The sequence below is a fragment of the Crinia signifera genome, chromosome 19 (genome assembly GCF_055691185.1).
Source record: "Crinia signifera chromosome 19, ASM5569118v1, whole genome shotgun sequence".
NCBI lineage: Eukaryota > Metazoa > Chordata > Amphibia > Anura > Myobatrachidae > Crinia > Crinia signifera.
The window spans coordinates 97370343-97384525 of record NC_139226.1 but is presented as its reverse complement, the minus strand read 5'-3'; the positions used below and the strand labels follow the sequence as shown (position 1 = coordinate 97384525).

Sequence of the window (14183 nt, the reverse complement as noted above, 5' to 3'; positions counted from 1 at the left end):
CCTACCACCCATGGGACATCAAAGCTTCCCCCACCCCTACCACTGGAGGATCGGTAGGGGCCTCAATACATTGCTATGCCCAGGGGTCTACACTGCTGTTGACGCCCCTGTATGTATGTGTGTATACAGCGGCGAATCCAGGAGAAAATGACAGGGGGGGCACCAAGATAGGGGAGGGGGGGGGGGGGTTTGTGGTGCCAGTGTGCACGCTCAAAGAGGCGGAGCAAGAGAGAGGAGACGAGCATAGAGAGGGCGGGAATGGGATAAAAAAATAGGCCCTGTACACAGGCCCACTTTGGCATCAATAGTGAAGGATGTAGTTGTGCGCGCGCCGGGAAAGGGGGTGTGGCCACTCAAAAGGGGGTGTGGCCTTGAGTGTAGTGTACCACACCATATACCACTTCTACACATTATGCAACAAAATACTAGACCCCATTATACTTTCCCCTTACACATGATGCCAAACGAATTGAGCCAAAATTCACATAATGCCACTCGGATTGAGCCAAAATTCACATAATGCCACATGGATTGTGCCAAAATTCACATAATGCCACACAGATTGGGCCAACATTCACATAATGCTACACAGGTTACGCCAAAATGCTCCAACATGATTTTGCTCACAACATGCTCACAACATGCTCCATAAATAGGGACAGTGCATCAAAATTTGCTACAATTACACATTACACCACACGCCGTAATGCCCGTTACATATTATTCTGCATGCCTTAACCCCTTCAGTGGTGGGGTTTTTTGGGGGGAGCACTCCCCACTGGGTGAGTTTTTTATAGGGAGTGCTCCCTTTAAAAAAAAAAAAACACTGCCTCCCTGGGTCCGGGCAGTGCCGCTGAACTGTCAATCAGCGGCTGCCCAGACCTGCGCACCCGCACCCCATCCCCGGCAGCCTGCTTGGCATAAGCTGGCGCCAGGGACTTCAATAGAAAACCCGGAGGGGAGGGGGGATGAGGAGGCGCGGCGGAGGGGAGGGTGTTGGGCAGCGCCAAAGCTGCCTGAGTTCAGTTATTGAACTCAGCAGCGCTGCCCGGCTCTAAGCAGTGGCAATCCCGAGAATTTTCCGGGCTTGCCAGACTGGATACTGAGGCACAGCCTGGAAAATTCTCAGGATTGCCACTGAATGGGTTAATGCCCATTACACAGTATTCCGCAAGCTCTAATGCCTATACATAACACCATAATGCCCATTACACATAAATCCACACGCCGTGATGCCCATTACACATTATGCCACACACTGTGATGCCCATTAAATACTATAAAACAAACCGTGATGCCCATTACATATTTGACACATAAGTGCCGCTTACCTACATGCTCATTGCTAGGGGGTTCATGCTTCATACCAGGGGCTTTATACTCTATGCCAAGGGGGCTTAATGCTCATTGCAAAGGGAGTAAATTGCTTGTAGCCAAGGGGGAGTGAAATGCTGCCGCTCCTTGTAAGTAAGACAGCCGCACACAATTTAAAGCCGTGACAGCCAGGCAAAGAAAGCAGTGGGCTGCCCAGCTGTATACTCAGAGCTGGTCTGCGGCTGTATACTCAAAGCCGGTCCGTGACTATTTTGAACTCTCCCACTGGACCGCGAGCCAATCGCAGCTTGTGGTCCGGCAGTCAATCAGGAGCAGCAGTCGTGGCTCCTGATTGGCTGCCGCACTGTGAGCTCCGATTGGCTTGCGGCCCAGCAAGAGAGTTCAAAATAGCTGTGGACCTGCTTTGAGTATACAGCCAGGCAGCACACCGCTCTCTGCCTGGCTGTCACGGCTTTAAATTGCGTAATGGTCAGGACAGCCCTTTGTAGATAGGCGGTCTAATAGGATGTCTGATGCACCCCTGGATCACCCCTTAAATTTGCCTATGCTAGCTAACCATTATTATCTAACCACCCCTAGGTGTCCATTATCATTCCCCCCTACCCCTAGCTGACCATTACTATGCCCCCATCCCCTAGCTGTCCATTATCATGCCCCCTTCCCCCTAGTTTTGCATTACTATGTCCATTATTATTGCCCTTGCATATTTATTGTTTTGTTTTTCCACTTTGAAGTTCCCTTACCTTCTCTCTTCTTTGTTCCTCTGATTTGGCTCCTCCTCCTGGCTTTCTCTTTTCATGGGTCAGCACCGTGGTACAACGTCAACCAGGAACCTGCAACAGCCACAGGCAGCCAGCAATCCAGCAGTACTAGGGAGGATCCAGGGGCGCCTCCCATCTATATGACAGTCATCCGCAGCAACAGCACCCACGCAATGAGCCGTGCGTGGTGGCGCTTATGTGCATGGCGGCATGCCGTCACATAACGTAGGGACCTAAGGTGCGCTATGCGGTGCAGGGAGGGCTTGTGTCATGCTTTCCACTGCTCCGCACTGAAAGGGTGTCCAGACACTGGGCTGAGGCAGGGCTCTGGGGCATCACCTCGGTTGGGGAGTGGAGAGGGGTTTGTATGGTCGGCCATTTGTGCTGACAGGCCTGATTATTAATTCAGCGCTGTGTCCAAGGGGTGCTCCAGTGCACCCCAGGACCACCCCTAGGTACTGGCTGTATTGAGTGTCAGGAGGACACTGCAGCAGCACAGCCTTATGTTCCGTGTCCTGGCTATTTTAAATATTGTGCTGCCGCGGCCGTGAGCCAATCGGAGCTCGCTCGCGGTCCAGCAGCCAATCAGGAGTGGAGGCTGTCGGACCGCCACCGCAAGCGAGTTCCGATCGGCAAGCGGCCGCGGCAGTGCAAGATTTAAAATAGGCAGGACACGGGACATAGGGCTGTGCTGCTGCAGTGTCCTGACAATACAGCCGGGCAGCTCGATGCTCTCTGCCCGGCTGTGAATCCTTCCCAGCGGTAGTGGGTGGCAGCTAAACTAAAAAAAAAATTGTCAGAAATGACAGGGGGGGGGGGCACGTGCCTGGGTGCCCCCCCCCCCCCCTTAATCCGCCACTGTGTGTATACACATATATATATATTTTATTATTATTAATATTATTATTATTTATATATATTTGGTCTATCTATAATACTTTAACTGACCCCGCATATACTGGGTCACCTAAGTGTCCATCTCCGTGCTTTGCTCCGCCCCTCTGGAAACCCCCTTCTGAAAATCCTGCGTTTGCCCCTGAGATTAAGATTAAGGGAGGCTTAAATTTACCTAATTTCTCTTACATGTATGTTATATATATTTGAGTGACAAGTTATTTCTCTTTGTTTAGATATTTTTATTTTTTCATTTTTGACTGCATAACAGAAAAATGAGCATACAGTGCTTGCTGGAAATATTTGGAATTGTAGTGACATGTTTCTGCTTTTTTATTATATATTTTTTAAATGTCTTCATCATCATTTCTAGCATTTATTAAAATATTTTATATGTAATCAAATCAGCAACTCTTCATTAGAGTAATGCAAGAAATAAAGTTCCCTGTAATACTAAGGTCCTAAATCCAATTATCATGCAAATTTTAATTCCAATAAAATTAGTAGACAATTGTTTTTCATCTCTTAAATAGCAACCTAATTCTGATTCTCCTTAATATTGTGAATTTTATTCAGAAGATTATTTGACTAAGCACTGACGGTGAACATCTGCATGTTAAACCTATATATTGGAAATAATCATGTAAAGTTATTTATATTATAAAATAAGAATAAAGTACAAGCACACTGCAATAATAAATTATTTTAACATATTCATTTAAACTGCCCTATACGTGCTAACTACTAATATTGGTTGGTTAATTAATTAATGAATGAATGAATTGATTGATAACATGTGACTGGTAAGGCAAGCTGGAACTTTTAGCTCAACAACAACAAGCAACAACAGCTCCAGAGCTACAAGGGCTGGGGTACCCGCCCATGGGAACTCCCATTATTCATGGGTGTTCCCATGAAAACGCTGGGCGTTCCCGTGGTAATTGCCTGGTGACATGGGCGGGCAGCTGACATCACCGGATGACAGCCGCCCGCCCATTTCAGTCCGAAAGTGCACGCATATCTAAGTGACCTGAGAGTCACTTTATATATGCGTGCACGCACCACATCTTTTGATGGTGGGCGACCATCAAAAGATGTGGGTGTTCCCCCACAGCCTGCAAATAGATGTTTATGTTAAACATCCATTAGCAGCCAGTGTGCGCGAACACATGCTGCAAATGGATAGTGGCCAGGACACCATTCGCAAGGAGGGGTTTGGTGGACTCACAAGCCTGTGAATTTCCAGCCTTGCGAGTCAACCAGAATAATCCCCCCAATAACATCCATAACGTACATGTTCGTTGGTGGTTGAAACAAATAAAAATGGTCAACCATCGACTATTTTGTCACAGGCGTTTAGTGAATTGAAAGATTTTTTTTTCTGGTTATTGGTTGAGCTGACTACTGGGTGAAGACGATGGATGTTCTTCAAATGAACTTAATCTAATTCAACTTGAACTTTTTTTTGCAAGCTTTAAGCTAAAAATCACAAAACGAGATCTTCTAAGTATTTCACCAGAAAATTCCAGATAGGTTCTCCTCTGTCTAGTAGTTCTAGAAATGTCACTCGTTTTCTTTACAGGATTTCCAGTGGTCAATGTTCAAAGACCTTAATAATGCCTGGTTGTACCGCCTCCTGTGATAAAATGTCCATTGCCGGATCCATTGTTCGGAAACCTACCATGCATCGCTATATAAGTACAAAAGTCCTGCTGGCAGAAGGAGAAGACAACCCATTTACTAAACATTGCCGCAATTATGAAGACATGTACAGGGTAAGTGATCTCTGCAGGCTGCCATTGTGAGTTTTGTGTCTACAGGAAGCCATCATACTTTTAGTCAATGTTGACCTCCTCGTCCACTTTTTTTTACCTCCTCCACTCTGACTGTACACAAATGCCATAGCCAGAGATTTCGATAAAGCTGGGATTTCACTTGTGTAACCTCCAGATCACTTTATGAGCATCCCCATTCCTCCTCTTTTCCCCTTTAGGCCATCCAGTTGGAGATACAAAACCTGAAGGACCAAGTCCAGGAGCTGCACAGAGACCTTACAAGGCACCATTCCCTTATTAAGACGGACACAATGAGTGACATTATCCAGAAATCTCTGCAGGTGGATGGACAGATCGCTTCTGAATATTCATCAGTAGAAATGATGAGGACGGCTTTCGAGGAGGTAAATCTAGAATCACCTATAATGGCCAGAGAGAAGACCGGTATACTTCTGGCTTGTTATATAGGCATAACCTTATAGAATACATTTGCAGAAAAACTATATGGTACCATTTGGGTCCAACAGAGGTTCCATGAGCATAACTACCCAGACTAGAACTGTTCGTATTGGGGGAAATTCTTCTACTTCTTATTTTTTATTTGTTTTAAATCACAAACGTGAGCTTTTAATCTGCCAAGCTAAATATTACCCAGGAGTGGTCATGTATAGTCTTTTCCTAAACGTATTAAATATGACATTGGGGTAACAGTTCAAGCTATGCACTCTGGTATTTGTGGGAAAAGACCTGGTTGTAAGTAACCTTACTACATGATATCATTCTTTCATTTCAGATTTGGGAGGAAACCTATCAGAGGGTGGTCAATGAGCAGGAGATTTATGAAGGTAAAGTGACATCACTTTTTTTTGGAAAGAGAATGGCTGATGGACTCACTGATCATTCCTTTTATCCACAATCCTCCTTAGCAATGGGTTAGCTCCATTATATATACTGAAGGTAGTGACAGGCTGTCAGAAAATACCCCATAGGACAATATTACTTATCAGCAGTTACTCATAACAGTAATAAATTGAGACTGGATAATAAAAGGGTAAGAGGTTCCCTGATCACCTCTTTGCAATCTATAGGGAATTATATACCATGAATGATATATTATTCCATCGTATAGTTATTTTGTAGAGCCCTCTGGAGACTAATATGGTAAACTCCATTCTCTGGAAAAATTCAAACTATAGGCTGCGATGTATGGTGACTAATCAGACTGTAGGATCCATTCTCTGGTGACTAGTCATATGGTAAACTCCATTCTCTGGAACAATTCAAACTATAGACTGCGATGTCTGGTGACTAATCAGACTGTAGGATCCATTCTATGGTGAATAGTCACATCATAGACTTCACTCTTTTTAACTAGTCAGACCATAGAACCTGTTGTTTGGTGATGTTATACTGTAACCCCCACTCTGTGGTGACCAGTCATAACATAGATCTAGCTTCCTGGTGTCTAGTCATACCATTGACCCAGCCCTCTTGTGACTAGTCAGTCTGTAGACTCCATTGTCTTTTAACAAATCATACTGTGTAGACCCTACTTTTGTGTGACTAGTATACAAAGTATCCCACTCAATAGTGACTTGGTATACCATAGAACAGTGATGGCTAACTTTGACACTGCAGCTGTTGTTGAACTACACATCCCAGCATGCCCTGCTACAGGTTTACTATTTGGTCATGCTAAAACTGATGCAGGGCATGCTGGGATATGTAGTTCAACAACAGCTGGAGTGTCAAGGTTAGCCTTCACTGCCATAGAACATCACCGCTCTCTCTGGTGACTAGTCATATTGTAGATTCCATTCTCTTGTGACTAGACATATGGTAGACTCCATTCTCTGGTCACTAGTCATATGGTAGACTCCATTCTCTGGTGACTAGTCATATGGTAGACTCCATTCTCTGGTGACTAGTCATATGGTAGACTCCATTCTCTAGTCACTAATCATATTCTAGACTCCATTCTCTGGCGACTAGTCATATGGTAGACTCCATTCTCTAGTGACTAATCATATTGTAGACTCCATTCTCTGGTGACTAGTCATATGGTAGACTCTATTCTCTGGAACAATTCAAACTATAGACTGTGTTGTCTGGTGACTAATCACACTGTAGGATCCATTATCTGGTGACTAGTCATATGGTAGACTCCATTCTCTGGTCACTAGTCATATGGTAGACTCCATTATCTGGTGACTAGTCATATGGTAGACTCCATTCTCTGGTCACTAGTCATATGGTAGACTCCATTCTCTGGTCACTAGTCATATGGTAGACTCCATTCTCTGGTGACTAGGCATATGGTAGACTCCATTCTCTGGCGACTAGTCATATTGTAGACTCCATTCTCTAGTGACTAATCATATTATAGACTCCATTCTCTGGTAACTAGTCATATGGTAGACTCCATTCTCTGGTGACTAGTCATATGCTAGACTCTATTCTCTGATGACTAGTCATATGGTAAACTCCATTATCTGGAACAATTCAAACTATAGACTGTGTTGTCTGGTGACTAATCTGACTGCAGGATCCATTATCTGGTGACTAGTCATATGGTAGACTCCATTCTCTGGTCACTAGTCATATGGTAGACTCCATTCTCTGGTGACTAGTCATATGGTAGACTCCATTCTCTGGTGACTAGTCATATGGTAGACTCCATTCTCTAGTCACTAATCATATTCTAGACTCCATTCTCTGGCGACTAGTCATATGGTAGACTCCATTCTCTAGTGACTAATCATATTGTAGACTCCATTCTCTGGTGACTAGTCATATGGTAGACTCTATTCTCTGGAACAATTCAAACTATAGACTGTGTTGTCTGGTGACTAATCACACTGTAGGATCCATTATCTGGTGACTAGTCATATGGTAGACTCCATTCTCTGGTCACTAGTCATATGGTAGACTCCATTATCTGGTGACTAGTCATATGGTAGACTCCATTCTCTGGTCACTAGTCATATGGTAGACTCCATTCTCTGGTCACTAGTCATATGGTAGACTCCATTCTCTGGTGACTAGGCATATGGTAGACTCCATTCTCTGGCGACTAGTCATATTGTAGACTCCATTCTCTAGTGACTAATCATATTATAGACTCCATTCTCTGGTAACTAGTCATATGGTAGACTCCATTCTCTGGTGACTAGTCATATGCTAGACTTTATTCTCTGATGACTAGTCATATGGTAAACTCCATTATCTGGAACAATTCAAACTATAGACTGTGTTGTCTGGTGACTAATCGGACTGCAGGATCCATTATCTGGTGACTAGTCATATGGTAGACTCCATTCTCTGGTGACTAGTCATATGGTAGACTCCATTCTCTGGTGACTAGTCATATGGTAGATTCCATTCTCTGGTGACTAGTCATATGGTAGATTCCATTCTCTGGTGACTAGTCATATGGTAGACTCCATTCTCTGGTGACTAGTCATATGGTAGACTCCATTCTCTGGTGACTAGTCATATGGTAGACTCCATTCTCTGGTGACTAGTCATATGGTAGATTCCATTCTCTGAGACTAATCATAAGGTAGACTCCATTCTTTGGTGACTAGTCATATGGTAGACTCCATTCTGTGGTTACTAGTCATATGGTAGACTCCATTCTCTAGTGATTAGTCATATGGTAGACTTCAGTCTCTGGTGACTAGTCATATGGTAGACTCCATTCTTTGGAACAATTCAAATTATAGTCTGCGTTGTCTGGTGACTAAGCAGACTGTAGGATCCATTCTATGGTGACTAGTCATACCATAGACTCCACTCTTTTTGACTAGTCAGACCATAGAACCTGTTGCTTGGTGATGTTATACTGTAACCCCCACTCTGTGGTGACCAGTCATAACATAGATCTAGCTTCCTGGTGTCTAAGCATACCAGTGACCCAGCCCTCTTGTGACTAGTCAGACTGTAGACTCCATTGTCTGGTAACAAATCATACTGTAGACCCTACTTTTGTGCGACTGGTATACAAAAGATCCGACTCAATAGTGACTAGCTATACCATGGAACATCACTGCTCTCTCTTGTGATGTTATAAAGAACCCACTCTTTGTGACTAGTCATAGCGTAGACCCCAAACCCTGGTGACTAGTCATACTGTAATTCTATCTCCCTATTGACTAGCCATACTGTAGAAGCCACTTTCATGTCTAGCAAACAATAAACCCTGCTCATTGGTGACTAGTCATACTATACATGTAGCATGCTGCTGACTAGTATATACTTTGTATGACTATTCAGACCTTAGAGCCTATTGTTTGGTGATGGTATACTGTAGCTCCTGCTCTCTGGGGACTAGTCATAATGTAAAGCTAGCTCCTTGGTGACTAGGCATACTGTACTCCTGACTAATAAACAATAGAACCCTCTCAATGATGACTAGTCATAACTTAGATATAGCACACTGGTGACTAGTATACAACAGACCACATTCTCTGGTGACAAGTCATACTGTAGACTCTACATGCTGGTAACTAGCCACCAGATTATGGGGCCTTCGCAATGACTTGCACCATTCACGTACACTAATCACTACATTACTTCCTCTGATTGGCAGCTCAGCTACATGACCTCCAGCAACTGAAGCAAGAGAACAGCTACTTAACAACAATCGCCAAGCAGATTGCCCCATATGTACGATCCATTGCCAAGGTTAAAGAGCGACTGGAGCCCAGGTATTAGTATTATTATTATTGTACCCACTGCTGGAGTCAGTCTATAAATATACATGGCTAAGCAGAACTTGTGGACAGCTTTTGGTGCTAATGTACAGTACAGGTGTGTGTATACATGTTATATAGCACTACTTCTCTGATAACTAGTGAGGATGAGTTGTCACTCTATTTTATTAATAACTACTAGACTGAAAGAGCTGAGAGAGGTGAAGGGGGATGTATCCGAGAAGATCTTTGAAGAGGCTTTGACAGAGATGCGTAGCAGGTACAGACAATATGCTTATAAACCTATGTATACTTACACCAGTTTATACTTACCTCAATATGTCTATTTCTTGTGTTGTATACAGGTAAGTAAATGAGAAAATGGTCTGCTTTTACCATCTACTTTCTAAAGACGTTGATTTGGAAAGCTAGAATTTCTGACAATCCAAACCATGACTCACAATAGGCAGAAGTCATGGAGATGATTGCGGTATGGGATGTGGTATGGCGGTCCGAAAATCGGAATATCTACTGTCAGTATCCCGACATCGGAATCCCGACTGCCAGTGCTCTGACAGGCTGTGGGCTTGGTGGCTCGCCACAGGTTCTATTCTCCCTCGTGGGGGTCGTGGACCCCCATGAGGGAGAATAGCCCTGTCAGTCGGGATACCGACTGTCAGGCATTTAAACAGTCAGGATTACGATGTCGGAATAATGACAGTCTGAATACTGACTGTCGGGCAGTCATCCGGCGCCCGCGGCATGGCAGAGTGTCCGTTCTGTATGCAAAGATTGCAGGCACCCGAGCCAACAGTCACAACACAACCCACCCTGAAGATAATATAGATGCACCACCCACCCTGAAGCCACTGTAGATGCACCACTGACCCTGAAGCCACTGCTGATGCACCAACCAACCTGAAGCCATTGTAGATGCACCACCCACCCTGAAGTCATTGTAAATATACCACTGGGACTGAATTAGCAGCTGGTGCAGTTGGTATTAAGTATATTGTCTGATGAGAAGATGCTGTCAGGTGCATGAGCTCCTTGCTAGCTTTGCAGCCACAACAAAAACTAGAATTCACTTTGATGTACAACTTAATTTTAACAGCACCAAAGAGATAATGATGGCTTATTTAGGGCAGTGTTTCATGTTTTAATATTAGTGTTACTCCATTGTCACCTTGTGATTAACCTATAAAGGAGGATAAAATAAGCAGCTTTAGCATAAATATTTGGCCAAAGAAGGGTCCTACTAGTGGCTTATGCACTACGCACACAACTACAGGCAATGAGCATATAACCCCCTGGTAACAAGAAAAAAACACTGGCAATGAATTAGAAACCCCATGTAACTCTTGTCAATGAGCATGTAATCCCTGGCTATGAGCATTTATGTAAAAACTTTATAATAAATGTATGGTGGTGCACCAGAAGTTTTTTTTTGTTACACCACTGCCACTAACATAGACCGGTCTTACTCTAGAACTTAATTAGGCAATTAGCATGAGAAAACTTATAGATGCGGTTAGTCTGCCTTTTATGTGCTATTGTATCAGACACTGATGGCTGTGAAGTGCTGATCTGTAAAGGGGGCTTATCAGGAATACGTCTGACAACTAAACAAGTTAATTGAGAGCCACTTTAATGGCAGGTCTATGGCTTCTATCCAACAAAGCAATTCAATCTTTTTTCCATATCACAAGCAAAGGCTGGCATGTTGTGCTGATACATGATATGGCAACCCAATGGTGATATTTGTCAATCATTCTGCAGGCCGAGGTGGTTATTGAGAAAGCGCCGTATGTATCATGGACACATTTTGTTATATTTTGAGTAGAGCAAATAAAGAGTATTTGGCCATGTATTTGCATTTCAGGGGGTAAATTTACTAAGATGGGAGTTTGCCTGAAGATGGGATGTTGCCCATAGCAACCAATCAGAACTTATCTATTATCTTCTAGAAGGGGCTAAATAAATATGAAGTCAAATCTGATTGGTTGCTATAGGCAACATACCATCTTCAATAGAACTCACATCTTAGTAAATTTACCCCTAAATGTGCAGAGAGCTTTAGAATTGGGAGAGAGGAGTCCAAACTCAAATCCACATTGCGGTGCAAAAATAAAGCCGTCCAGCCTTGGGCAACATGCACTACATCAACCTCGGCAAAAGGTTGATTCGAATATTTTTTGGTCTCAGTGTCAACAATGGAAGAAAACAAATGTGAAAAACTCATGTTCACCTTTTGCTTGTGTCAACATTTTGTCACTGTCGACCTAGTGCATGTCTACCTTGCATTGATCATAGAAACTATGGTTACATTAGGGTTACCACCTCATCCCTTTAATTGCGGACACATATTAATTACACAGGTTCTGTGGCAGTTTAAAACCAGGTGAAATGGAGTTTTGAAGTCAGCCAGCCACAGAACCTGTGTAATTAATATGTGTCCGGAATTAAAGGGACGAGGTGGTAACCCTAGGTTACAGAGACAGGATTAGGATGCCCGCCTGTCTGGATCTTCCTGGATTCTGGGAGATTATTCCAGTAATATAAAAGCAAGCGGAATAAATCCCTCGTCACTATAATATATACATGATATTAAATATGTACATTCTACAGTAACACAATATAGAAGCCCGGTGTAGTAATCCTAGGATCTTGTGATGCCTCAGGGTTTAAAGAAAAAAAATATATATATATTTTTTGAATTATTAAATATTTATTTCTTCATAACAAAATAATAAAGCTGGTTTGTACTACTATTATCACAGTAATTGGTGGTCAGAAGAGGCCTCTCTAGTCAGTGTGAACATTGGGGTCATTCAGACCCGCTCGCCAGACTGCAAAGAAGCAGCCGAGTGATTATAGCATGATCTCGCATGCGCACGGTTAGCAGTGAGCATACGTGATCCATCCACACAAAGGATAGCCTTCACTCGCTGTTTGCAGGGTAACTCACACCCTGCGGGCACTTGGGGGCATGTCACCAGCATTTTCTGGGCATTCCCTGGCCGTTGGGTGGGAGGGCCAGTGACATCATCAGCGGCTTCCTTCTCCCCATGGTCTTCACAGTGCGAGTCCTGGCTCCCTCAGCGCTGCAAAAAAGGGAGAAAATAATGTCTCTTTGATGATGATCAAATGATTTGGTGGTGTACATGTTCATAGCAGTGCAAGGGGGCGGGGGATTTACTTTTGGTGGGGTAGCAACTAACTGCATGCTGGTCTCCGAAGACTCACAGCCTAGCGAGCAGGACTGAATTGGGCCCATTGCTCGGTCTACTCCAAGGACCAAATGCAATACAGATGATGTAATGGTTAGCATTACTGCCTCACAGCACTGAGGTCATGGGTTTGATTCCCACTGTGCGGATTTTGTATATTCTCTCTGTGCTTGCGTGGGTTTAATCTGGGTACTCCGGTTTCCTCCTACAATCCCAAAATATACCGGTGGGCTAATTTCCTCAAAACAAAACTAACCCTAGACTATCTGTGTGTGCATGTACATGTGGTAGGGAATATAGATTGTAAGCTCCACTGGGGCAGGGACTGATGTGTATGATCAACTATACTCTGTAAAGCGCTGCGGAATATGTATGCGCTATATAAATAACTGGTAATAAATAAATAGTAGGAGGGGTATATTTACTTGTGCAGGTGTAGTATGGGCAGTATCTCCACTTCTGCAAACCCACACTTAAGTAAATATGCTCCCTGGAGTGCTCCATGGTGCGGCTGCTGTCAGACTGGATAGGAGCGATTACATCATCACTCCCATCCAGGGAGTGATGACATCACCACACTGCTCGCTCCCAGTGACTAAGAGCAACCGCGTCATGTGACTCCATGTAATCTACACAAGGAAATGACCACCAGGAACATGATTAGCACCTGACTACCCCCCAGCCCAGGCCACACTGTGATTGGTCTCCTGTAGTACACAGGATTTAAGGTTTATAATCCCTGGTATTTTCCAACCTCAAATACCTGCCTGCAAATCAGATATTTTGCCGATGGCGTCTCAGTAATGTACCTAGCTCCTAGTGCAGTGGTTCCCAAACTGTGGGGTAGATTTATGAACAAACGATCAGGGGAATATGCGCTATCCCCGTGCCTTATGGCAGGGGATAGCGCTTCCCCTGATCTAAGACACCTGCTGAGCGGGTGTCTTACGTGCGGCGGTGTAAGGCAGGAGGCATAGCGCAGCTACGATATTCGACAGCTGCAGACGGTGATGCCCTATGCCCACAGCAGGGACAGCGCTGTCCTTGCTGCTGGCTCTGAGATCTCGCGTGAGTAGCATGATCATGCGCAGTCCAGCCGGCAGGGGAGAAGCTGACGCGCTGTCAGCTGGAGGAGGTAACGCTCCCCCGCTTCGGCGGCAAGATCTTAGTAGATCTTGTCGGTGTCCCCTCCTGCTTCGCCTCGCTACTGAGGCGAAGTAGGAACTGTTACGCCGCTATAATAAATTTACCCCTGCGTGCCTAGGCACCCTGGGGTGCCACAGGACACTTGCAGGGGTGCCTTGGGTTGGTGGCCCAAGATCAATTCATATTATTTATGGTCAATGTACCAGGCAAAACCAGTGCTTGTGGCTGCCAATCATAATATATGTGGACAAACAGGAGCAAATCCTGTCCCTCACCAGATAACTGTGACATATAAACACAATGCACTTCATTTAATATTTTTTTTCCAAATTTCTCGATAAGAAGCAT

The 14183-nt window shown here is 44.2% G+C and overlaps 1 protein-coding gene across 2 annotated transcripts in view; it reads left to right on the top strand.

Annotated features, from left to right (window-relative positions):
* Window positions 1-14183, top strand: part of RNF207 (ring finger protein 207) — an 80370-nt gene that overhangs the window by 64528 nt on the left and 1659 nt on the right. For both annotated transcript variants that reach the window (XM_083162990.1, XM_083162991.1), the window contains 5 exons: window positions 4573-4765; window positions 4984-5169; window positions 5559-5610; window positions 9357-9474; window positions 9662-9739. In XM_083162990.1, the coding sequence (XP_083019116.1) occupies window positions 4573-4765; window positions 4984-5169; window positions 5559-5610; window positions 9357-9474; window positions 9662-9739 (627 nt within the window). The remainder of the gene's footprint in view (window positions 1-4572; window positions 4766-4983; window positions 5170-5558; window positions 5611-9356; window positions 9475-9661; window positions 9740-14183) is intronic.